Raw genomic sequence first — 27,681 nt, forward strand, 5'->3', positions numbered from 1 at the left:
TGTTGTCTCTATCTTGTTCACAAAAAATTGTGGACGGACGACTGACGAAGGGCGATCACAAAAGCTCACCCTGTCACTATGTGACAGTGAGCTAAAAATATATTCATTTCTTAATAAAACATGGTTCTGCATTTTTTGCAAATGTATGGCCCAAAATAGTTCACTGATGTGACATCAACATGACCCTGTTTAAATTGTCACAAAATAGCAGAGGTTCATTTTCAGGTCCTTGGAAATAATTCGGGCATTCGAAGCTGTCTAATGCCCAAGAACTGATTCATTGTGTGAGAATTTTAAAAATGTAACTTCATTCTGTTAAATCATTTAGAATCTGAAATGTCTTTTACATAAATAAGTAGATCAAATATAGCAGCACTATTTTTCTGGGCAGGTGTGGCACCAAATAATGTTGAAGTTTCATCAGTGAATGTTTGCCAGATTTCTCATATTAGAACACTTCTTACACCACAGGCCCCCTCAGCTTTGTAATCTCAAAACTGGCAATTACAACAAAATACAAAGCAAAACAAACTAGGGAGTGAAATTCTTAAAGATTTATTTTTTTTGCTATGGGCACCATTAGCAATAATTTCAACATACAAAAAACAAAATAGCACATAATAACATCTCCTTTGATCTGCATACCCTACAACTAAAGTGCAGCAGCCATCGCTAATTTCCATCAGAGGTAATAACATTACGTGTGGTAATAGGTCTAAAATAACTTGCGTCTCTCAATGTACACTGAAATAATTGCCAACAGTTTGTTTCTTTCAAAAAAATGTACTAAAATCTAGTTATATGGTATGACTTTGACATACCTGAAAATATCACACTCTGTGTTTACATAAACAACAAGAGGACTATGATGGTCCTGAATCGCTCACCTCTTCCCATGACCCAGTTTTGAGTATGACGTCGTTTTTTCTATTATTTGACATAGTGACCTAGTTTTTGAGCTCATGTGACCCAGTTTTGAACTTGACCTAGATATTATCAAGATAAAAATTCTGACAAACTTTCATGAAGATGCATTGAAAAATATGGTCTCTAGAGAGGTCACAAGGTTTTTCTATTATTTGACCTATTGACCTAGTTTTCAAGGTACCTGACCCTGTTTTGAACTTTACCTAGATATCATCAAGGTGAACATTCTCACTTATTCATGAAGATCTCATGAAAAATATGGCCTCTAGAGAGGTCACAGGGTTTTTCTATTTTTATACCTACTGGCCTAGTTTTGACCGCATGTGACCCAGTTTCGAAACTGAACTAGATATCATCAAGGTGAACATTCAGATCAATTTTCATGAAGATCCATTGAAAAATATGGCCTCTAGAGAGGTCAAAAGATTTTAATAATTTTAGACCTACTGACCTGGTTTTTGACCGCACATGACCCTGTTTCGAACTTGACCAAGATATCATCAAGCTGAACATTCAGACCAATTTTCATACAGATCCCCTGAAAAATATGGCCTTTAGAGAGGTCACAAGGCACATTACTCACTTTCGAACTTGACCTAGATATCATCAAGGTGATCATTCTGACCAATTTTCATAAAGATCTCATGAAATATATGGCCTCTAGAGAGGTTACAAGGTTTTTCTATTTTTAGACCTACTGACCTAGTTTTTGATCGCACGTGACCCAGTTTCGAACTTGACCTAGATATCATCAAGATGAACATTCAGATCAACTTTCATACAGATCCCATGAAAAATATGGCCTTTAGAGAGGTCACAAGGTTTTTCTATTATTTGACCTACCGACCTAGTTTTTGATGGCACGTGACCCAGTTTCGAACTTGACCTAGATATCATCAAGGTGAACGCTCTGACCAATTTTCATGAAGATCTTGTGAAATATATGGCCTCTAGAGAGGTCACAAGGTTTTTCTATTTTTAGACCTACTGACCTAGTTTTTGAAGGCACGTGACCCAGTTTCGAACTTGACCTAGAAATCATCAAGGTGAACATTCTGACCAATTTTCATGAAGATCTTGTGAAATATATGGCCTCTAGAGAGGTCACAAGGTTTTTCTATTTTTAGACCTACTGACCTAGTTTTTGATGGCATGTGACCCAGTTTCGAACCTGACCTAGATATCATCAAGATGAACATTCTGCCAACTTTCATAAAGATCCCATGAAAAATGTGACCTCTAGAGTGGTCACAAGCAAAAGTTTATGGACGGAAGCACATACGGACGACGCGCGATCACAAAAGCTCACCTTGTCACTTTGGGACAGGTGAGCTAAAAATACTGTAAAATGGAAAATCTCTCTCATAGTTTAAAGTACTTGCATACCTTGTTATTACAAAATTAGCCTACATAAACATGTATCAATTTGTAGACCTAAATTTTGACTGCAAATTTGCCTTATAGGAAGCAACAGTGTCTCGAATGTTTTCAACAGTTTTTTTTGTCATATCAAACAATCACTTTTTTTTGCTTTAAAGGTAATTCAAAATGGGTGCAAGCTTGCTTAAATCTGTATATCTTTATTATTTAAAAGATACTTCATGAATTTCATACTTTCGGTCAGTCATGTGGGTATAAATTTGTGTGTGATTTTGAAATGATAATAAAATAACACAGGTCACAGTAACAAAGTGCTCAAAAAAGCTGCTTTTTTATTAAGCAAGGTGTGTGTATTTACACTCAGCCCAAAAAAATAACAGAGAAGGACTTTGATGACCAAAAACTTGCGTTTTCAAAAGAAAGATTAAAAACTGAAAAAAAAAAGTAATTTTTTTGGTAAGTAAAGTATCATGATGTTTTTTCAATACCCATTAAAGTAAAACTTTCAATGTATTTTCTTTACACAATCCAGAACTTCTTTATGCATGACTTTATGCCTTCACACAAGAATTGGAAAACAAGTTTTCATAACTTATAAGGCAATGAGCTGTTTTTAATATTCATTAACTCTGAAAAATACTGATGTACGAAACATAAATATAAGTGCTTTTACAACTTGATGCAATGCAACTATCAGAAAAAGAACCTTGCAAACTTACAATTCTATGTGTCCCTACTGGAGTAAAATCATGAATTCCTGTTGGTTCATATAATCAATCAAATTCTTTTTTTTTATGATTCATGATTTGAATTCTTAGTAATGTTAACTATAAAGTTGAAACAACCTAAAATGATGAAAACACTATTAAACTTTTTAACAAGTTTTGCTTTTATAACTGTAATGGAAAGTCATACATACTCTAATAAATTCAATGTGTTGCATTTAATGGTATTCATCTTCAATGTCCTAACATAGCATACAAAAGTACAACATCTAGTACCTGAGACACAATGAATTACCAAACCATCTCACAGCCAAGTTCTGTCTTAAATATAGAAATCTTCGTAAGATTTTTTTCACATTTCAAGGATTCTTTTGAATTAGAGTAACAACTTCTATAGAGAAAATGTGCATGAGGGTTTTTATTTTTCTCAAGTGTATACTTCGCAACACATATTCTCAGATTACCAGTTTTTTTCTGGTTTCAATCTTCTACCAAATTCTTGTTTTAAAGGAATTGTTTGTTGGTAAAAATATAAAATTTAGTTTCATTTTATCAGTACCTGTCTGTGAGATGAAGTGATCTGAAAATTCTTGTGTATTAAACTTGCATACCAATGTACAAAAATATTGTGAAAAATTTATGAAAAATAAAGACCTATTTTGATCCTCATCCATACAACCTGAATGGCTTTCACAGAATGTTTGTATGAATTTTATAAATGTGTGACAATTACTGATAATGCACCAGATGACATTTATTTTCATAGACCAAGAATTTGTTTGGGCCCTCGTACACTGAAAATTTGTTTACTAAACATATCATTCATTCTATTAATATAGTGGCATACCATGTACATGTATTTCACAATGAGATCAAAAACATGAAAAAATGACATCAAAACATCTTTGGATCACCATATGCTGGTAAAAAAAGCAAAATAACCTTTTCAATACGAAGTCATTCGGAACAGTCGGTGTATTCTACTGACCCTATTACATTCCTTAAATTACTTAAAACTATGTAACACAAAATCCACATACGAAAAGTATTTTGGAGAGGAGCTTTGGAGTAGGGCAAGCTATTCACTTCCCATTTTTCCCCACTGAAGAGCTTAACTTTCCCATGTTCAAAGGCAGGGCTGACCGTAGGGAAAAAGCAGTTGTTATTTACTGTCACAGCCAAAACTAAGTTTGACAAGTTATTTTATAAGCAGAAGTCATAAGGCAGTATGTCAGCCTACCCCAGAGCTCTAATCCTTAATATTCTAAAAATCCAAGCATCTGGTGACAAAGACATTACCCACAATTCCATCTCCAACAATAGACTGTGCACCCTGTTTCCTGCTTTTGGACTGTCAATATAACTATTGCACTAACTACTAGACAAGACTGGTCCAATTCTTTACTAAATCACAACCGTCCAGCGGCTGACCACAAACAAATTATTTACAGGCACTTGAAAAAATACTTGCTTCCAACTGCATGTTTATTAAACCTAAAATCAATTTGCTTCTCAATGTGTATTCCATGGAAGGTCAACTGATTCACAATATACCGGCAAATGAAACCAAATTAAAATGCAAAAGATGTAACATTTCTAACATAATGTTGACTGAAGCACTAACATTTCTAAAGCGAAAATAAAGTGAGACTTTGCTCGCTCCAACATCTGGGCTGACTCCAGAAATTCATGTGGTCCCCTATCATTTTCCTTACATTTTCTGTCTGGAGCACTCAAAACCCTGTGTAAATTGACAATTTGCTGATCCCCTTGAGTTTTCCGACTTCGAGTGACCCATGTTTTTCTCTAATTACATTTGAAGTGTCCAAGTCAAATCAGAAAATATTTTTGTCTCAGTTCCAACCAAATAGTCAAACTTACATGCAGTTGGAAACAAAAGAACTTCTATCAGGCCCTTCAATCAACTAAAACCATACACATTTTGACATACGCTTTAAAATCAACAACCTTTTCAGTTTGGTTAATGAAAATATACAAAATATTAAAAGTTCATTCACGTGACATACATTACATATTCCACTGTTTACACTTCAAACAAAATCTGTTTTCAAAAAGTACTGATAATAATATGGGAAGTATTAACATAGCAAATTGGAATTGGTGAAAAGACGGAAAATGAAAGTTTTCTTACAAGCGGGAACAAACACCTTATTACTTTCCGATTATACACTTATTTTATCACTTAATGTGAAAATTACCACCTAATTATATATGTTAACACTACAAATTACATAAATTCAAACAAAAACTGTATGAGCTGTTTTCTTAACGTCTTATGCAAAAGAACTATTTCTAATATGAAAAAATGAGATTCATACATGATCAAAATTATGGTATATGAAAGAAAATTACTTTATAATTATGATAAATTTACATGTCACTTCATACTAAAGGATGATGAAAAAGTTCCCCCCCCTAAAAAAGCTAAAATTAAACATACACTAACGGTGGTAACAATATGCATTCTCTGTGCATTAATTTCGACAAATGTTACTTCTTTCTGTGATGCAATGTTTTATTCATATTTTCAACAACAGGGTTTTGTAATGTCCAGAAACAAGCATTTATCATTCTCAAAGTATCCAGGTCTGGTACAGGTAGTAAGTCTTTTTCAATTTTAAAGACATCTTTAATAATGTCAGATTTATAGTCAGACATTATTTGTCATTTGGTAAAATTCTTGCCTACAAACAATTTTGAATTTTTCCGTACGTTTTACAAACTTATCACATTGACATACTTTTGTTACATTTTAGTACAATGATAAAATGTCCTAGAAGTTTTATTTCAATCCATTTACAAATAAAGTTAGAACTGAAATTCTAAAACTTTCAGTGTCCAAAATGACTAAAATTTACGAAAAGAAATACCTATCAAAATTATTTTAGATGACAATACTACACTGAGATGAATTTTGACGAACATCCATCAAGAGGTCTTTCAAAACTTATTTACTTTTAGCTCCACCGGCCCTATAGGTGGTGTCCAGTGGCCCCTAGGTGGGGTCCAGCAGAACCATCTGAATCAACTTTAGAGCAGATCTGCTATAGACCAAGTTGTGTTATTCTGACCATTAGATTCCGACGAGAAGATGTTTCTGTAAATTGTTGATGGTGGACGCCGATTACCTTTACCAAGAGCTTGCTTTCAACCTAGGAGAGTGAAACTTATACAGAAACTATGAATCAAACTGAAGATGACTGAAAATTTTGAATATTTAAATTTACACCGACTTTCATATTGAATGTTCATCAGACAATATCAAATAATACAAGAAGTGAAAAACAGCATTGAATATTTGCAATACGCATGTAGAAAATTATGATTTTTACTTAATATTTTCCAAGCATCTCAGACACTTATGTTTAGGAAACAATTTTTTTGTATACAAGTAGTTTCAAAAATTCACTTGTCAGCACATGTTCACTACAGCTTACTTTTACAGAGTGCAACCTTTAAACCCCTAATACACATCTTCTACTAGCATGTTTTACCTTTAGCTATATACTTTCAATGTAGAATTTCCTCATCCGTATTTCACTTACTAAATATATGAATTATGTTTATGTGTGGAACAGTAGTTTATATGTTAAAGCATTTTTTATGTGATAGTAAACATTCTTGTGTTTAGCTAAAATACGTTTTAAGCGTGTACGATTTTAAACCTAATGCATAGTACCATTTAATACATGAAAAATTTTAATTTTGTGTTTACATAAACAGTAAGTAGAAAATGCTCATATTTTCAAATTTCATTCTAGTAAACCTTACAAATAATTTTTAGGACATAATTTTTTACAAAAACTTAAATGAGTTACAATGATGAAAGATCAGACAGATGTAGACATCTATATTGAATGTAACTTTCGCAACATGATGTTCCCCTGACTGTCAAAAACATACAGACCTTAGAACTATTTTTGTATATATTTACAATGATAGTGAAGAATTCTGTGGAGCATATAAATGTTTGAATAAACAAAATGTTGACAAAAGCACTAACAATAATAGAAAATGACATGAAAATACAGAGAATACTTTATCTCCAAACTTTACAGTGACACATTGTCCAATGTATAATTTTTCTTTCATTAGCATTCTTGAAATCTATGGAAGTTGAACTGACAGAATAGTAAATTGAAGTAACAATCTAAACGAAGCAAACTCCATTAAAATTACTTGGAAATCATACTGACTTTATACACAAGTTAACACAAAGTGATCTTGTCCAACTCCAGGAAGTCAAAACTTTGAAACAGAAAACCAGTCAATTCTATGAAATACTGTAACCTGTAAACTTGTCACCTGTCATTTTGATGTACATGATGAAAATTACACAACTGAATATTTTAGCAATTTCAATAAAATATGGCCTATAATTGTGAAACAAAATAAAGAGAAAACAAGAGCTGTCACTAATGATGACAAATGCCCCCTCAGCACCTTGACCTTTGACCTTGACCTATGACCTGGTGACCCCAAAGTCAGTAGGGGTTGTGTACTCAATAAGTACTATCAGCATGTGAAGTTTGAAGGTCCTGGGTGCAGTGGTTCGCGAGTAAAATGCCTTCATGCAAAATGTTGACGTTGTGACAAACGAACTAACGAACGGATGGACAGTTGAAAACTAATATGCCTCCCTTCGGGGGCATAAAACAAATAAATTTGGTGCTGTAAAAACAAGTGATAAGGAAATGGTGTAGAATTAAACAACAAAGTAAACAATCTGTTAGGAAAACAATTCCATTTATGAACACCTATGAAAACATAATGTGAAAGTTAAATTATTCTCTATACACTTGAAACTATTTGCTTCATTAGAGGTAGACCAACAGTGATAGGTCTCTACTGTTATGATCTCATTCTGAACCAACTATTTTCTATTCAACCATTCTCATTCAACAAATGTCCAACAAGGTCCCTGTACAATTCAGAAAACCACAAGTCCTCTGGTGCATGAGAATGCTAACCTACTACAATCTTACATGAAATTATGCAATGGGACTTATTTTCCATACCAACAGATTTTATATCAAAATGCATTCTTTCATAAAAACCTATACCAGAAAGATATTACAAAAATCTTCAAAAAACTACAAAATATATGAAAGGTATTTCATGTTTAATTTTTAGCCTGCTGGTGGCAATTGATTCTGCCTTTGCCACCAGTGCAGACCAAGATCAGTCTGCACTGATCATGGTCTGCACTGTTCGCTATTCAGTCAGTAAGTTTTCAGTGAACACCTGTTTGAATAATAAATGGTACTGCCCAAATCAAATGATGGACCAGTTCATTTTAAAAATTTAGCAGGGTAAGTGATAGTAAATATCTATCAATATGGGTTACATGAAACATATTTAAGCTTACCCTAAGCATTTTTCACTTTTATGCATTAAAATATTTTCTTACTTAGTAGATAGTATTGATAAAATCAATACAAATATGGCACTACCAAAGACTATGAACATAAAGGATTAGTACTCTGATGAACATATTGTATGACAATCTTGCATGACTTGTTAGTATATAACTATAATTCGTCTAAAACAATACTTCAGATTTGAAGAAAACATGAGCTTAAACCTTAAAATACAGGCAAATGTGTTTAATGCAGCCTGCCAAGGTAGTGATTCAGCCTGGCTACTTAAGGCATGTAGCTTCTGACAACTTGAAATTAGAACAAAAGCTGTCAAAGGACAGCTACGCTCAACTTTTAAATAACCTTGTCAACTGAATAAATATGTTGAGAAAGGGGCATAATTTTGTAAAAAAGCAAAAAGTAATGGAATCTGTGCAGTGTAAGTCAGTTCTTCACAGTGCGTAAGTGTGCGAAGTTTCGATCCATTCCCACAAGTAGTTATTGAGATATCAGCTTACACACAAAAATTTACCCAAATCGGGACACCGTGGTCCAATAACTCTACCTATTCTTCGAAAAGTCCAGCTAATAAAATGTCAATGTAGGATGTTAGATGAATGACTGTTCAAAGCAAGTGGCTGCTTAATGCAGGTTCAATGGTATTTCTTAAGAGTTTAGTCTTATATCTAAATATGATTTAGTAAATTACTACATGACAAAAGAAGTTTCCTCATGCAAAAAGTCCTAAAATGTTCACATATAGGAGTATACTGCAATCTCTCGTTACATGCACACTTAGCTTTATATCTATGAAATCTACAAAAACATGAGGGGAAAAAACAACGAAAACTCAATGCACCTAAAACAATTAACAAAAAATTCTAACATAAGAAATACATTGCAACATAAAACAAAATAAATGATATAAAAACAACTCTTCAGAAAATTTACAACTATACACAAATTTGTTAATCCTATGCAATTGTTTAAACCTATTCATTGTTAAAGACTTCTGAGTGTGAAATGTTCTAATTCTTTCTTCAAGAAAGTTATATTTTCACGTCCTAATTTTTCAAACAAATTTGTTAAAAGTCAATTGTTCATAAGTCCTACTAAACACCATCATTACAAGTGGTAGTTTACGGAGGCTCGCTGGGTAATCTGTGACCTACATAAGGGACATTCGTTTTTTGATGGCGCACATTTCTCGCACATAACACAGTGATTGCAAGGTGATGTCGCTATACTTCTGTTCTTGTCTTGACATATAACACACTTGATAGCCGACTGCTTGTATATAACCTGAAATGGTTATCAAATCTAGTACATACACTCGATAATATTAAAAGTGAATTTATGTTCTTTAATATTCATGTAACGTGTAACTCACAAATCTAAGCAAAGATAGCCAGCTTTAAAATCATAATGTATAAGTCCTACTGCAATAGATTTAACTGTACATAAGTTATGAATTTGGACAAATCAACTGAAGGGGAGTTCATGTATTTGGCTCAGGAAAAAGTTATCTCACTGACGCAAACATACAAACCTGTTCTATTTTTTCTAGGTCACTCCTAAGCTGTTGCTGTAAATGACGTAACTGTGGTAAAACCATCCCATCTAGGTCACTTGTTGGCTGTAGACTTCTTAGGTGACTCCCTGTAGACTTTATTGTTGCTGATTCTATCTTTACTTTTTTGTACTGACTTAAAGCCTAAACAAAATCAAAGATGACCATTAATTTCTTACAGACCCCCTGTTAAGCTCAGTAGGGACAGCGTTGGTCTATGGATCGCGGGGTCGTGCGTTCGATCCCCGGGCAGGGCCTTTTTCTCAATGATGATTTGATAAAAGACATTGTCTGAAATCATTTGTCCTCCACCTCTGATTTATGTGGGGAAGCTGGCAGTTACTTGCGGAGAACACGTTTGTACTGGTACAGAATCTAGGAACACTGGTTAGGGTAACTGCCCGCCACTAATGACTGAAATACTGTTGAAGAACGGCGTTAAACCCAAAACAAACAAAATCAATTTCTTACAATACTATCTTTTTGTCTGAGCAAACCCAGCCTGCTACTGATTCTGTTAATTTTCAATGTGTACGTTTAATCCAACACAGATGCAAAATGTCAATCTTTATTGCAATGTCACATTAACAGTAATATGGTTAGAAGGTTATCAAATCAATCTTCAAATGATAAAAACCTCAGTACATTACATTTTATTTTGCTGGATTTGAAATAATACAGACAGCTAATACCTTCTGAGTACTATCCAGCTATGAAAAAAAAGGCAGCTCTAAAATATAGCTTGAGGTATTATAATTCGAGCTTTGCAACATCCTCCAGCTACTAGGATATACACATTTATACAATAAAAGAAAACAATGTCTATATACCTCATCTCTTTGTTTTAATATAGCCATCTTCTCATCCTCTGCAGTTTTAGCCTTCCGTGAGCTATCCTCCGCTTCCTTCTTCCATGCCTCACAAGCCTGGAACCATTACAGTTGCACTTACATTAAACTAATAGAATACCATAAGCAGCTAGTAAAAGTAAGACCCAAAATGGGACTGTTTCATCAAGGTAACTGTGTTCCAAAGACAGAATTTTAAGTTAACTTTCCGTTAAAAACATACTTTATGTCCAACAGATTATCTACGTTACTTTTTTCAATTGGTTTGCATGTCTTCAGAGGAAAATTCAATTCAATCTGCCAAAAAGTGCAAGGAAATGGACAACTCAAGCTGACATCCCTACCATCAAAATCACACATGAATTTTTGGATTTCAAATAAAACAATTTGCCGCGATTAAATTTCTTGAAGTAACAACATAATTATCCCCAACAAATATTAATGCTTTCACAGTAGGTCATAAACAAGGAGCTGCGTTCAATAAACACTTGATGCCCCCGGTGGCATCCTTGTCGATACAAAGCAACCTAAGTCCAAAATGAGGTCAAGGTCAAACTGAGGTCAGGTGATGTTTGAAGATGAGGAATGGTCACAGGTTACATCTGTATTAGTATCAATTCATTCTTGTAAGCGGTATTGATGCTAGACGAAACGGTCCCATTTGGTTAACCAAGAGATGGCCAATATAAAGCAACCTAAGTCCAAAATGAGGTCAAGGTCAAACTGAGGTCAGGTGATGTCTGAAGATGGGGAATGGTCACAAGTTACATCTGCATTAGTATCAAGTCATTCTAGTAAGGGGCATTGATGCTAGATGAAACGGTCCCATTTGGTTAACCAAGAGATGGCCCATATAAAGCAACCTAAGTCCAAAATGAGGTCAAGGTCAAGGTCAAACTGAGGTCAGGTGATGTCTGAATATGGGGAATGGGCACAGGTTACATCTGCATTAGTATCAAGTCATTCTAGTAAGGGATATTGATGCTAGATGAAACGGTACCATTTGGTTAACCTCGTACGGACGAATGGACGGACGGACAGGACGATCACTCTATGCCTCCCGCATCAGTAGATGCCGGGGGCATAAAAATTTCAATTCTGAAATCAAATATTTTTACCTTTAATTAAGCACACAATGCATAACTCAATACAGATGTTTATTCTGCTTGTGACAATTGTTTTTATGTTTTTGTGGGTTTAACGATGCGCTGACACAATAATAGGTCATATGGCGACTTTCAAGCTTTGATAGAGGTAGTACCTCTCTGTGTACTATTTCATCACAAGCAGGCACCTGGGTAGAACCACGACATACTGTAAGCAAGCTGGATGGTTTCCGCACATGAAGAATTCAATACCCCAAGTGAGGCTCGAACCCATATGGTGAGCGGCAAGTGATTGGAAGTCAGCGACCTTGTCTGCTTGACCACGGAAGTCCCCTGTATACAAGGATGATTGGTTACCAAAATAATAACTTACAGCTTTAGCCTGATTGTAAGCTTGTTCCCAGTGTTCAAGCTTGGTCTTGTATGCACTGACGTCTGACTGCAGTTTATGTATATCACTATTCTGACTACTATTTAGGCTATTTGTTACACTCTGCGAATACAGCGGTGAATGGGGGCCCCCGGGTCCACTCCTTGGGGACATGGAGTTGATCTCAGCAAACGGGCTCCCACAAAATTTCATGTGGTTGTGTTGACCTAGATAACTCTGAAACATAACATAACTAAATTTCACAACCATACTAATGGTAAAGAAACAATGGTATGTTTGATTTCTAAATAAAGGAACAATACTTGTCAATAAGGCAAAGCTGATAACAGCTATGTTTATCATCTTAATAGTGTGAAAAAGTCAAGGCCTTTTGGTTCTCATAAACATTTATTAACCTATCATAAAGTACATTAAAACTGACTGGTAAACAAAACCTTGCAAGTTGGTTTTTTTGACAATCTACTGTGACCTTGAAAGCTGAAATTCATATTGGATCAATAAACAGTCCTACATAAATACACCCTATCTAAACTCAGTGTTTTTACATTTTCTGAGATCACAGAGCTCATACAAAGGTTCTGGTACTAGGGTTCTTCTAATGTTGGTGTTATGGGGCATGTGTTGCAGATTTGAGTACCTCTCAATAAGTGTCTGCTATTATTTTGCTTGGTGGCATTCTATCATCTATGCTTTCAATAGACTGCATTACTTTAAATCAAACATAAATCAAGCTCCTGTAAGATGAAGGCTATGCAACTAAAACCAGTCATGCATAAAATAATGTTTTATAAAAAATTTTATCAATAAAGATACAAATGATACCTCTGAATGTGACTCTTTCTGTGTTTGTAGGGGTAATATAGAGTGTGGAAAACTTCCGTAAGGAGAAGTTGGTGACTGAGATAGGCTTCCTACACTACCCCGCGGTATCTGGCACGGTGGTATACCTATAGGTACAGACGTTGAACCAAACCCTAAAATAAACATGCAATATTTGAAAATATATTTCATAGTTACTTTCATCCTTATCCTGTATATTAGTTGTGTAACACCTCTACTGCATGACACCATTGTTGCCAAGATTATTATCAGACGCAAATGAATTATTCCAAAACTGGCCTAAATTTCAAATATCCCAATGTGAACCCACTTGTATGATAAACATCCCAAGAAAATGTGAACCATTACAAACCACAAGATTTCAGTAAGTTCATTAACTTTATGATTGTCATCCAAAACAAGTTGTGTTTCCAGCCAACTAGAACCAAAAGCCACATTTATACTACCATCTACATAAAGTTCGTTTAGGGTTTAGCGCCGTTTTTAACAATATTTCAGTCATGTAATGACGGGCAGTTAACCTAACCAGTGTTCCTGGATTCTGTACCAGTACAAACCTGTTCTCCACAAGTAACTGCCAACTTTCCCAATGAATCAACGTTGGGGGACAATGATTTCAGAAGCACTGTCTTATCAAGTCATAACGGACAACATATGCCTCGCCTAGGGATCAAACTCATGACCTGGTGATCAATAGATCAGCGCTCTCCATATTAAGCTAAGTGGGTGGGCTACCATCTACATTAAGAGCAAGGATCATCAAGCTGTTACCATTGACAGAAGATAATATGAAACCAGTAGAAACCTGAAGAAAGTCCAGCGCTGATGGAGCTACTTAAAGAATTTGTGTCATTATCCAACTCCTTGTCTAAGTTATGTATGTCTATATCATCCAGAGTTATATCTTCTAAAGCTTGCTCTGAAACATGATACATGTCCACTATATACAAATAACATGAGAATACTAAATCCCTTTACATTACACAGAAAATTAGATGATTATGTGACACATAAAATAAGTAAGTTGCAGAAAAACAGTTGGTAAACTGAAAACCTGTGCATAGTAGAAACTGCGGGCTGTTAACTTAACCAGTGTTCCTGGATTCTGCACCAGTACAAACCTGTTCTCCACAGGAACTGCCAACTTCCCCACATGAATCAGAGGTGGAGTTTGAGAATTGTAAATCAAAACAAAACTAAATATCCTGAAGAACTTTCATCTACTCACCATCAACCAACTAACATATCAAAGTAAAAAAAAATCCATTGTTTCTACTTTCAGAAATGATAAATCAACAATATGAGAGTAAATCTCATTTACAGAAACATATACTTAATATCGTTAAAATGACGCCAAAAAAAGTCTTTTCTATCTTGTTTAAGAGACCTAAAAATATTTCCAAGTTTCGCATACCTATAACAGATCCTACAGTATCTCTTGGTGGATAGAAAGCTGGAGCGAATGGTGACATTATCGTTGTTATTGGTAGACCTGGAGCTGACGTCGACAACCCTGCTATGTTAGTATTGCTTGTCAGACCTAAATTGTGTACTAACATCAAGTTCTGTTTACGTTTCGCCTTCTCTGTGGCATCTAATGTTGAATCATTGTCTATAGCTTGGAGCTGTTGTCTTAGTTTTATCTAGAATAAAAGAATAAGTTGGTACACCTTTGAATAATGTTCCTTACTAAGATGCATCTCTCAATGAGATGGCAAGATGTAGAACATATAATAATGTGATTTTTCTTGTTAAGTAGCAAAAATTATGCAAAGCTTATTTCTGACCGGACTTCTTGCTTAATGGACAAGTTGGAAATCCAAGAACTGCATACAAATGATAGCAAAGTGCAAATGAAACAGGCTAAGAAATATGAGTCAGTATCTTTAAAATGTCTGATCTTTGAGCTAGTTACAAAACGGTCATAACAAAAGAAATTCTGTAATGTAATTCTAAAAATCAATGTTTAAAACAACTACCTGATAATCATCCCGTTCCGAGCCAGGTGCTCGCTGGTAAAACCCACTACTATCACTTGATGTAATACTGCTAGACATGCTATTTGACCGGCCCTTTCCTATAGGCTCCGGTAAAGGACTACCAACATGATTATTTGTTAAACTGCTAATGCTATTGGTATTTATTACCTGAAAATAGATGGAAGAATTAAATATGGTGATATATAATGAATCTGGTTTCTCAAGAAAAAAAAACTCCTTCTCACTTTAGCCAAGTCCCCTATGTTTTATATATGTAAGTAAAAATCTCAAAAGCTTTAATCATTAACCGAAACTTAAATTGATTATAGGTGAAAAGTTGAACTGAAGCTTCATCTTTAATTTATTTAACCCTTAGCCAGCTGGCGGCGAGTCATTCTGCCTTTGCGACCAGTGCAGACCAAGATCAGCAAGCACGTCTCCATTCAGACAGTATCTTCTTTGGTAAGCACCCCTTTTAACAGTTAATGGTACTGTCCAAATTGAAAAATGAACAAGTTCATTATAGAAATTTAGCAAGGTAAGGATTAAACTAGAAAATGCTTTTGTAAAAAAGCGCATGTCTCCCCCAATGCAAAGTCCTATAGGCAAGAAGTCAAAAGGGGTCAGGAGCGAAAGTCAAAGAGACACTGATGGTTAGCTGCAATAGGGATCATCTACTTGGCATGTCCAGTCATCCCGCTAAATTTCAACACTCTTGGCCTAGTGATTCTCAAGTCACTGTTCAGGCTCCTGTGACCTTGACCTTTGATCAAGTGACCTCAAAATAAATAGGGGTCATCTACTCTGCATGTCAAATCATCCTATTATGTTTCTAGGTCAAGTGGTTCTCAAGTTATTTCCAAAAAATGATTTTACATGAACAGGCCACTGTGACCTTGACCTTTAATAGACTGACCCCAAAATCAATAGGGGTCATCTACTCTGCATGTTCAATCATCCTATGAAGTTTCAACATTCTGGGTCAAGTGGTTCTCAAGTTATTGATCAGAACTGGTTATCAATGTTCAGGCCCCTGTGACCTTGACCTTTAACGGAGTGACCCCAAAAACAATAAGGGTCATTTACTCTGCATGAATAATCATCCTATGAAGTTTCAACATTCTGGGATGAGAGGTTCTCAAGTTATTGATTGGAAATGGTTTTCCATGTTCAGGCCCCTATGGCCTTGACCTTTAACAGAGTGACCCTAAAATCGTTAGGGGTCATCTACTCTGCATGACCAATCATCCTATGAAGTTTCATCATTCTGGGTCAAGTGGTTCTCAAGTTACTGACCGGAAATGGTTTTCAATATTCAGGCCCCTGTGACCTTGACCTTTCACAGAGTGACCCCAAAATCGTTAGGGGTCATCTACTCTGCATGATCAATCATTCTATTAAGTTTCAACATTCTGGGTCAAGTGGTTCTCAAGGTTCTGACCGGAAATGGTTTTCAATGTTTAGGCCCCTGTGACCTTGACCTTTGATGGAGTGACCCCAAAATCAATAGGGGTCATCTACTCTTTATGACCAATCATCCTATGAAGTTTCAACATTCTGGGTCAAGTGGTTCCTCTAGTTATTGATCGGAAATGGTTTTCAATTTTCAGGCCCCTCTGACCTTAACCTTTGAATGAGTGACCCCAAAATCAATAGGGGTCATCTACTCTTCATGACCAATCATCCTATGAAGTTTCAACATTCTGGGTCAAGTGGTTCTCTAGTTAAGTTCATTATAGAAATTTAGCAAGGTAAGGATTAAACTAGAAAATGCTTTTGTAAAAAAGCGCATGTCTCCCCCAATGCAAAGTCCTATAGGCAAGAAGTCAAAAGGGGTCAGGAGCGAAAGTCAAAGAGACACTGATGGTTAGCTGCAATAGGGATCATCTACTTGGCATGTCCAGTCATCCCGCTAAATTTCAACACTCTTGGCCTAGTGATTCTCAAGTCACTGTTCAGGCTCCTGTGACCTTGACCTTTGATCAAGTGACCTCAAAATAAATAGGGGTCATCTACTCTGCATGTCAAATCATCCTATTATGTTTCTAGGTCAAGTGGTTCTCAAGTTATTTCCAAAAAATGATTTTACATGAACAGGCCACTGTGACCTTGACCTTTAATAGACTGACCCCAAAATCAATAGGGGTCATCTACTCTGCATGTTCAATCATCCTATGAAGTTTCAACATTCTGGGTCAAGTGGTTCTCAAGTTATTGATCAGAACTGGTTATCAAAAACAATAAGGGTCATTTACTCTGCATGAATAATCATCCTATGAAGTTTCAACATTCTGGGATGAGAGGTTCTCAAGTTATTGATTGGAAATGGTTTTCCATGTTCAGGCCCCTATGGCCTTGACCTTTAACAGAGTGACCCTAAAATTGTTAGGGGTCATCTACTCTGCATGACCAATCATCCTATGAAGTTTCATCATTCTGGGTCAAGTGGTTCTCAAGTTACTGACCGGAAATGGTTTTCAATATTCAGGCCCCTGTGACCTTGACCTTTCACAGAGTGACCCCAAAATCGTTAGGGGTCATCTACTCTGCATGATCAATCATTCTATTAAGTTTCAACATTCTGGGTCAAGTGGTTCTCAAGGTTCTGACCGGAAATGGTTTTCAATGTTTAGGCCCCTGTGACCTTGACCTTTGATGGAGTGACCCCAAAATCAATAGGGGTCATCTACTCTTTATGACCAATCATCCTATGAAGTTTCAACATTCTGGGTCAAGTGGTTCCTCTAGTTATTGATCGGAAATGGTTTTCAATTTTCAGGCCCCTCTGACCTTAACCTTTGAATGAGTGACCCCAAAATCAATAGGGGTCATCTACTCTTCATGACCAATCATCCTATGAAGTTTCAACATTCTGGGTCAAGTGGTTCTCTAGTTATTGATCGGAAATGGTTTTCAATGTTCAGGCCCCTGTGACCTTGACCTTTGATGGAGTGACCCCAAAATCAATAGGGGTCATCTACTCTTCATGACCAATCATCCTATGAAGTTTCAACATTCTGGGTCAAGTGGTTCTCTAGTTATTGATCGGAAATGGTTTTCAATGTTCAGGCCCCTGTGACCTTGACCTTTGACGAGTGACCCCAAAATCAATAGGGGTCGTCTACTCTTCATGACCAATCATCCTATGAAGTTTCAACATTCTGGGTCAAGTGGTTCTCTAGTTATTGAGCGGAAATGGTTTTTAATGTTCAGGCCCCTGTGACCTTGACCTTTGACGGAGTGACCCCAAAAACAATAGGGGTCGTCTACTCCAGCAGCCCTACAACCCTATGAAGTTTGAAGGTTCTAGGTCAAATGGTTCTCCAGTTATTGCTCGGAAATGAAGTGTGACGTACGGACGGATGGATGGAAGGATGGACGGACAGGGCAAAAACAATATGTCTCCTGGGGGAGACATAATAACTGACAAGGTGTGTATACAAGAATGGAAGGCAGCTGACTGGATAAGATATCGGAAATTTGTTTAGAGATTTCAATCAAATATAGACCATTTTAACAAGCCATGTCAAGCCATGTAAATTTACTGTCCCCCATCTGACAACAAATAAATGTTAGTACCTGTAATGTGTTAATGACTGAATTTGAAGGACAAGACAATAGTAAACAATATGTGGAACAAAATTAGTTAAAGGTATACTCACAGTGTGTTGTGAAGTAGTATTAGTTCTCTCCTTTCCTATAGGATCTGGCATCTTGGTCCAGGAATTGGTTGCTGTACCATTTGTTACATGTAATGTATTCTCCTACAAAACACACAATAAAACTTGTATATTAAAGATCTCATTCCCTAAAAATTTTGGTCTACATAATAACTTTTCAGGTATCAACTGTCACAATGTGTAAATGTGAAAACCAGAGAAAACAAAAGTTCAAAATCTATACTGAAGAAAAATTTCTGTTCCTGAAAATATTGTCAAAGTTGTGATTTTCCCATAGACTCTCATAATGAAAACTTGCTAGGCCTAAATTTTTCATATCAGTCTAGCAAAAAATCAAGCACACAACCATATCTTTTTTATTTGCCAAACTTTCTATGAATATAAACTTTTGAAAAATCAGGGTTTAATCATAATTCTACCTTGTAGAAAAAATTTTGATTCAAACATAAAGAACTACTTTAAACTGAAGTGAAAAACTCTGTGGGCAAGTGTTCCTCTTGTATGTAACTGTGGTGTTTTTTGATAATGCTATAAAGATGAAAACATGCAAAAACATCACTAAAACTTTTCCCTCCATTAGTCTGTATTTAAGACTGACAACTTACCGTAGATTGTAATATAGATGTAATAGGCGCACTAGTGGATAACGGTAAACTTGAACTTCCTATAGTTGTTTGTACACTAGACTGTGGCAGCAAATTTGTTATCATTGCCGCCAGGAAAGATGATCCCTGTTGAAGTATTTCACGCTGGGTCGTTATTTCCTCTGAAAAATAATTGGACATGTGTTTATATCCATTTTAAATTTAAAGAGATTTAACCAAATCTGTGAAAGAGAATGGAAATTCAATGAATTTTTATCACTTTAGAGAGACTTTAGCAAATCTGTAAGCAGATTTATTGTCCTTTTAAAAGCTTACAAGGTGCATGTACTTTATTGTAAGTAAACCCTGGAATCATCAGAATAAACTATCTAATATTGAGTTTCGACATACCTAATTAATATTTCATAATTCATCTTTTTTGGAAGAAAATTATATCTGTATATAAAAGGGTTATTATAATAGGAGCTTGATCTAGGATGATGTAATTGGCTTGTTAGGGTTTTGCCAGACTGGATCTCATGAGGCTTGCAAGCGCCGAGTGTGATCCTTCATTGCAAAATCCACGAGAGACAAATAAAATCCCAGATCTAACTACTGTTGTAATGACCCTTTTATTATATACCCCCACCTTTTTGTTTGTTATTTTGTTAACGATGTTAACTGTTTGATGATTTAATAGAAATAAGTGAAATTTTTATGTCCACTATTTATAGACTGTCAGGTCATGCATCTTAAATGAAAGTAGTCCGACGACATACAATACAGAAGGTATTATACTGAATTTTTTTCTGCCTGTTTATACTTACTTGTGAAATACAAGCTGTATTTTTGACAGAATTTATATAGGTATATAAGTCCTACAAAAATTATAGCATGCTTACGTTCAACATGTGCAAAAGCACAAAATGGTCCCCTTGGACAAAAGTTGGTCTGTACCATATCATTACATTTGGTTGACTTGTATATCTGAAATAGTTGTGGAAAATATTATTCTGTACTTACATTATTTCAGACTGATTTCTTAGCTACAATGTCACAATATTAAACTAACAAACTAATCACAGTATATGTACATCTGATAAATGTATATGAATGTTGAAAGAAACAGACACCTGACAGATTTAAAGAGAATGCCTGATATGTATTTAATATTAAACTAGAAATGTGTCCATGGGACACAGATGCCCCCACTACATGACAAAGGACACAGATCAACTTTGGGAAAACAATACGCGCGACAAAACATTAAAATGACAATTTTTTCCTAGGTCAGGGGCCATAACTCCTACAATACTGTATGAATCCGGACGTGAAACCCAAGGTGCACAACTGCACATGCTGACCAACATTCCTGTAAACTTTGGTGACTCTAGGTCAAATACTTTTGGAGCTACGCGCAACACAACATTAAAATGACCAATTTTTTACTAAGTTGGGGGACATAACTCCTACACGACTGGATGAATCCGGATGCGAAACCCCAGGTGCACAACTACACATGCTGACCAACATTCCTGTAAAGTTTTGTGACTCTACGTCAAATACTTTTGGAGCTAGGCACAACACAACATTCTCGGAAGGCAGGACGACGGACGGACAGACCAGGGCAAATCTATATGCCCCCTCCCCCCAAAGTGGGGGCATAAAAATCAAAATTATGAGATATATTTTCATTGAGTTCAGACATAATGTATTTACTAAAAGCCAGACAAACACACAAATTCTGAAAGAATCCCATTCTTAAATACTGTGCTTACTTCAGGATGAAACTGTTGTTCTGTTCTTGTGTGACAATAACCACAATTATCCCCATTCTCACACTGTGTCGGATCACCCCAGTCATCTCCATGTTTCACATTTGGACACGGTGTTGACCTAAACAAATAAGATTCAAACATTAATTAATTTTCACATACAAATTACATTAAAACTTCAGAAAAACAAGAGGACCATGATGGTCCTGAATCGCTCACCTCTTCCCACATGACCCAGTTTTGAGTATGTCGTTTCTTCTATTATTTGACATAGTGACCTAGTTTTTGAGCTCATGTGACCCAGTTTTGAACTTGACCTAGATATCATCAAGATAAACATTCTGACCAAGTTTCATGAAGATCCATTGAAAAATATGGCCTCTAGAGAGGTCACAAGGTTTTTCTATTATTTGACCTATTGACCTAGTTTTTGAAGGTACGTGACCCTGTTTTGAACTTGACCTAGATATCATCAAGGTGAACGTTCTCACTAATTTTCATGAAGATCTCATGAAAAATATGGCCTCTAGAGAGGTCACAAGGTTTTTTCTATTTTTATACCTACTGGCCTAGTTTTTGATCGCACGTGACCCAGTTTCGAAACTGACCTAGATATCATCAAGGTGAACATTCAGACCAATTTTCATGAAGATCCATTGAAAAATATGGCCTCTAGAGAGGTCAAAAGATTTTTTTAATTTTAGACCTACTGACCTAGTTTTTGACCGCAGTTGACCAAGTTTCAAACTTGACCTAGATATCATCAAGGTGAACATTCAGACCAACTTTCATACAGATCCCATGAAAAGTATGGCCTCTAGAGAGGTCACAAGGTTTTTTATTATTTGACCAACTGACCTAGTTTTTTAAGGCATGTGACCCAGTTTCAACTTGACCTAGATATCATCAAGGTGAACACTGACCAATTTTCATGAAGATCCATTCAAGGGTATGGCCTCTAGAGAGGTCACAAAGTTTTTCTATTTTAAGACCTACTGACCTAGTTTTTGACCGCAGTTGACCCAGTTTCAAACTTGACCTATATATCATCAAGATAATCATTCAGACCAACTTTCATACAGATCCCATGAAAAATATGGCCTCTAGAGAGGTCATAGGGTTTTTCTATTATTTGACCTACTGACCTACTTTTTGAAGGCACATGACCCACTTTCGAACTTGAACTAGATATCATCAAGATGAACATTCTGATTAATTTCTATGAAGTTCCATTCACAAGTATGGCCTCTAGAGAGGTCACAAGGTTTTTCTATTTTTAGACCTACTGACCTAGTTTTTCATCGCATGTGACCCAGTTTCGAACATGACCTAGATATCATCAAGGTGAACATTCTGACCAATTTTCATAAAGACCCTATGAAAAATGTGACCTCTAGAGTGGTCACAAGCAAAAGTTTACGCACGGACGGACGACAGAAGCTGCGCGATCACAAAAGCTCACCTTGTCACTTTGTGACAGTTGAGCTAAAAACACATCTAATAAGTTCCTGCTGCAACAATCAATTACCGTCAATGAATCCATACCGTTAATAATTAAACAGCAGAAGTTATATTGAAAATTTAGTTAAAGTATAAACTTAACAGGGTACAAGTGGAACACAAGAAACAAAGTAGGCCAGATTTGTGATTATTATGTACCAACGTTACAGTGCGTTCATCAGGGTGAAAATTTAGTTAAAAGGGATACAGAGATGGAATAATGGATAAAACTAAAATCGTTTAAATCAGTGTACAATCGATAAGTCAACATCTTACTGTAATGACACAGCATGTTAAAGTTAAAAGATATCATTTCTTACTTTAACTACATGAATGTGAAATTTTCATGATTTTGCTGACTATGCAAGATTAGGAAATGTTCTAACTGCTACAAAATGTCACATTTTACTTTAATTTGTTAATGTAACTCATTTTACCATCAACAAGGTAAGATTGATAAGCAGAGTTTCATGGTCAAACTACTGACTGAACTAAGTTTCATGTTTTCATGACATCATATATAAAGTGTCTATCATAGCAAGATTTAATTTGTTAATTTCAGTTTTCTCTGATCGACACAGTATAAAAGGGATATACTTCTTCTTCAAAAAAAAATTAGAATCCCTTTTCACTGCAGAGGATTACCTGTATTTAAACAGTTTTGGACTTCTTCTTCTGTCTCTAGCATTATGAAAGTGTGGACAAGCGTAACCTTGACGACACAATCTAGGTGGCTTCTTACAGGTTTCTGTTTTATAATTAGCTAACACAAAATTTGTATCTGAAATAAGCAAGATAAGTGATATTGTAAAATTATCAATCCCTGTGTTTCCTCTTAAGAAATATTTCATAGCAGTACAAGTTTGTTGATTATGATTTTTACAGATTAAAGAATAGACAGAACTTTATTCGGATATTGTTTAACTTTGTGGTAGCCCCAAAAAAACAAGGATTTCACAATTTTTTTTAAAAATCTAGTATGTTTAAAAGGCACAGCAGCATTGTTTTAACAAATTTTGCATTTCACAGGTTTATGTGTCACACCGAACTGCTACTGTAATAATAAAACTATATCTTTTCGTAATTTATGATACTTTTTTACCTACAACTGAATTCTTTGCATTATCCTTTCTGAAACCATACAAAGTGCAACTGAATGAGAATGGTCATAAATAAGTAAAACCATCTCAGTTACATCTCAGTCACATTGACCCTAAATTGGCTTAATTAATATTGAAGTGCTTTTTTCATTTTCTGTATGCTGACAAAAATATTGAAGATGCAATTCTTACCATTCCATCTAGGATCTTCTAACAACAACCTATCTTTTTCTAGACTTCCACTACTTGGTGTACCAGGGCTGCTTGAGATGTCAGAATTCTGTTCCATGGCCTGAAGCTCCCTGATGTCATACACAGGAGCCCGCAGGTCCCCGGGACCATGTGCAAATGCACAATGAGGTCCATTCTTGACACAGTGACCTTTAGTATCAGTTTCATACACACAGGTACCCGTCTTATAGTAGCGGAGATGATACCTTCTTTCTGTATCTCCAGCTGTTCTATGCAAGAATGGGCACCTTAAAAATTGGTAAACAAGCTTAATTTACAAAAAAAACACAAACAACAGCAAGTTCACATAACAGGGCAATAAATGGTTAAGGTATCACTATAACGGACAACAATTTTTGTCCTAGTCTAAAAGTTAAAATGATAAAAAAATCAACATTCTAGTTATTGCCAGGGCACAGTCAATTTTCAAGGTTCAGGCCATTTTGACCATGACCTCTGGCTTACTGATGCCCAAAGCAATAGTGGTCTTCTACTTCATTTAGCCCAATCAGGTTTTCAAGTTTGAAGCTTCTTGGTCAAGTGAATCTCGGGTCACCATGTAGAAAAAGTTTTAAATGTTCAGGTCCTTGTGACCTTGACCTATTGACCTCCAAAAGAATACTACACAAACCCAATCACGCTTTCAAGTTTGAAGGTAGTGGGTCAAACAGTTCTCAAGTAATTTAGCAGAAATGTTAAGGTTATGGGCCTTGTAAGCTTGACCTTCGACTTACTGTCTTATTATATGGGGTCACCTACTTCATTATCTCGATCATGCTATCATGTCTGAAGGTTCTGGGTTGAGTGGTTAGCAAGTTATTGAGCAAAAAAATGTTTTTGACATTCAGGCCTGTGACCTTGAACTTTGACCCCAAAACAACAGGGGTTATTTACTTCATAAGCCCAACCATGCTAGCAAGGTCCTAGATCAAGTGGTTCTCAAGTTGTTGAGCCCCTTTGACCTCTTGACCTAATGACCCCAAAAACAACTTGGGTCACTACTTCATAAGCCAAATCATGCTAATAAGTTTGAATGTTCTGGGTCGTGGTTTTCAGGTTACTGGGTGCAAAATTGTGAAAGTTCAGGTCCCTGTAACAATAGAGGTCATCTACTTCATAAGCCCAATTATGCTCCAAAGTTTGAATGTTCTGGGTCAAGTGGTTCTCAAGTTACAGGGCGGAAACCAGTTTGCTCTACTGAACGACTGACCAGTGCAACAACTTCACATGCTAAAAACTTTTCTAAAATGTTTTATGACTAGGTAAAATACATTTTGAGATACATGTGAATCAAACATAGGCCCTTTTAATGCATATTTTTGACAAAGCCAAGGGCCATAACTTTGCCAAAGGCCAAACTGAAAGCCCTGGTGCACAACTTCCTGTGCTATGAGGTTTGATGACTCTGGGTCAAATACTTCTTGAGATAAGAAAAACACAAATTCAGACAGACAGTAATTTTAAAATTCCTTCATCGGTGGCAGAGTTATAGACCGGACAAGAAACAGACCATGTTAACCTTTAACCTTTGTAGCCTTGACCTTAGAGCTAGGGATCTGGGTCTTGCACATGACATGTCATCTCATTATAGGGAACATTTATACCAAGAAATTTCAAAATCCCTTAATGAATGGCAGAGTTATGAACCGGACACGGAACAGATTGTGTTAACCTTTGACTTCTAAGAGTGACCTTGACCTTGGATCTAGGGGTTTAAGTCTTGTGCACGACACATCTTCTCATTATGGTAAACATTTATGCCAAGTGACTTCAAAATCCCTTCATGGATGGCAGAGATATGGACCGGACACGAAACAGACCCTGTTAACTTTTGACATCTAAGTGTGACCTTGATCTTGGTGCTAGGGGTCTGGGTCTTACGCATAACACACAGTCTCATTATGGTGAACATTTATGCCAAGTTATTTCAAAATCCCTTTATTGATCATGGCATAGTTACAGCCTGGACAAGAACTTACACGGACAGTGCGATTTTAATATGCTCACCACAGGGGCATAAAAAATTCATAAAAAGTGATTAGTACACTTATTGACATAGTCATACGATTTTTGCGAGATATTTTTTTTATAAATAACCAAACATATTATGCTTTTGAAATTATAATTCTTCTCGCATTTTTACCCAAATTTAACTTTTATTGTCACCCACTTATCATTTTTCAGTGTCATATGTACATTCTATGTCAAACTTGCTGGAAATGAACATGCTGATCTATTCTATCACCGAAAGATAAACACAATATTTAAACAAGGCATCAAGCTATATATGACGTCCTAAAATGAGTACAATATAACATAAGGGCCCTATACAATTTGAACGAAAGGTTTGGTTTGTCTCTACCTATGGAATGATGACACCTTCACATTGCAAATACACTGAAATACTTTGAATACCTTAAAAAGCCTTATTTGATCTGCTTTTTATGGAAACCTCACATGCATGATATCATTATTTTTTGTTTACAACATAATTTACAAGTGGGTCAAGGCCAAACATGTTTTCATCAGCTGTTCATGGTTTCTATGCAGTTATAACGAAGTAACATTTCATAAAGGTAGTAATTTGAAAACCATAACATGTAAGTTTAATGTACAGAAGGGCATAGCGCCAAGCAGTGCTGTAACTAATTTTGACATAAGCTGAATCAGCCTTTTGTTTGGTATTCTATTTTTAGCAACAAATCAACTTCAGTAAATAAAAGAAAATGGTCAAAAAATCTAAACAAAAACTGGCAATATACTTATAAATGAATATTAACAAATTGTCGAGAAACGAATATTAGAGAACGTGCAAGATGAAATAAAAGACGAAAGTTGCACAATTATGAGAAATTTCATAACAAAGGAAATTAGGCCACGGCCGATTGGGAACTAAACCAAAATGGCGGCCATTGTTTACAAGATGTCACGAATTTTCGCCGCCAAATTTTTACTGAAAACAGTCTTATTTCACAAGAGAATCAAATATTTTTCCTGCGAAACATTAGCTTAATGTACAAACAATAATTTGTAATAACTGTCACTTGCTGTTATTCATGAAATAAATCCATTTTATTGATAAATTGAGTAGCGTATTTCCCACCAAAATTTGAACAGGAATGAATGAAAAGTACATACTCGTCTCCGTCAGGGCAAATCCCTGTTGTTTCATCAAATTTAGTGCAATAAATGTCAGGACTGTAGTTGAAGGTCCCGTCCCTTTTCCTTACTGGTCTTCTTCTCCGCTGGTTCATAAAGTGCCAGTGAAAACATGTGAAAGGTCTGTGTTGTGTACATTTGTGTTGAAGAAACAGCGGACATTGCTGAGTGCGAAACTCTTTCAAGTATCTGGAAAAAACGAAACATAGATCAGACGTGACATCTGTGCCTCTGCATAGATTAGTGCTAAATGCAACAAACAATATCAATATTACTTAAAAACTCACGTATAATGCGGTGGTTTCTCCGTTTGTGCAGGCAGAGCCGGGCTCTCCGACGGCATTTTTGTTGTTGTCATTATTTGCTATGGCGCATCTCTTTTGCGCAGGTCAAGACTTCAACAATATCTATTGGTTTCCAGCGGTCATGTGACTTTTAATTGACATGCGTCAATAAATCGAGCACCTGCGATCATATGTTTAGGATCAATAAGTGCAAAAAACAA

The 27,681-nt window shown here is 35.9% G+C and overlaps 1 protein-coding gene across 2 annotated transcripts; it reads right to left on the reverse strand.

The window, feature by feature from the left end:
* Window positions 1-539: 539 nt before the first annotated feature.
* On the reverse strand, window positions 540-27,615 carry LOC123563143 (putative E3 ubiquitin-protein ligase UNKL). 2 transcript variants are annotated; one of them, XM_045355765.2, is made up of 16 exons: window positions 27,464-27,615; window positions 27,156-27,365; window positions 23,979-24,265; window positions 23,332-23,467; window positions 21,190-21,307; window positions 20,314-20,398; window positions 19,433-19,593; window positions 18,810-18,911; window positions 15,148-15,315; window positions 14,583-14,811; window positions 13,974-14,087; window positions 13,151-13,302; window positions 12,311-12,544; window positions 10,814-10,909; window positions 9,963-10,127; window positions 540-9,715 (listed from the first exon to the last, which is right to left on the reverse strand). In XM_045355765.2, exons 1-16 carry the CDS (start codon window positions 27,532-27,534, stop codon window positions 9,539-9,541), a joined length of 2,505 nt encoding a protein of 834 aa, XP_045211700.1. In that variant the 5' UTR covers window positions 27,535-27,615; the 3' UTR covers window positions 540-9,538. The 2 variants fall into 2 exon arrangements, with proteins under 2 accessions (XP_045211700.1, XP_045211701.1); XM_045355766.2 differs by lacking the exon at window positions 13,974-14,087.
* Window positions 27,616-27,681: the final 66 nt, after the last annotated feature.

This window comes from Mercenaria mercenaria, chromosome 2 (genome assembly GCF_021730395.1).
Source record: "Mercenaria mercenaria strain notata chromosome 2, MADL_Memer_1, whole genome shotgun sequence".
In the NCBI taxonomy this organism is placed as follows: Eukaryota; Metazoa; Mollusca; class Bivalvia; order Venerida; family Veneridae; genus Mercenaria; species Mercenaria mercenaria.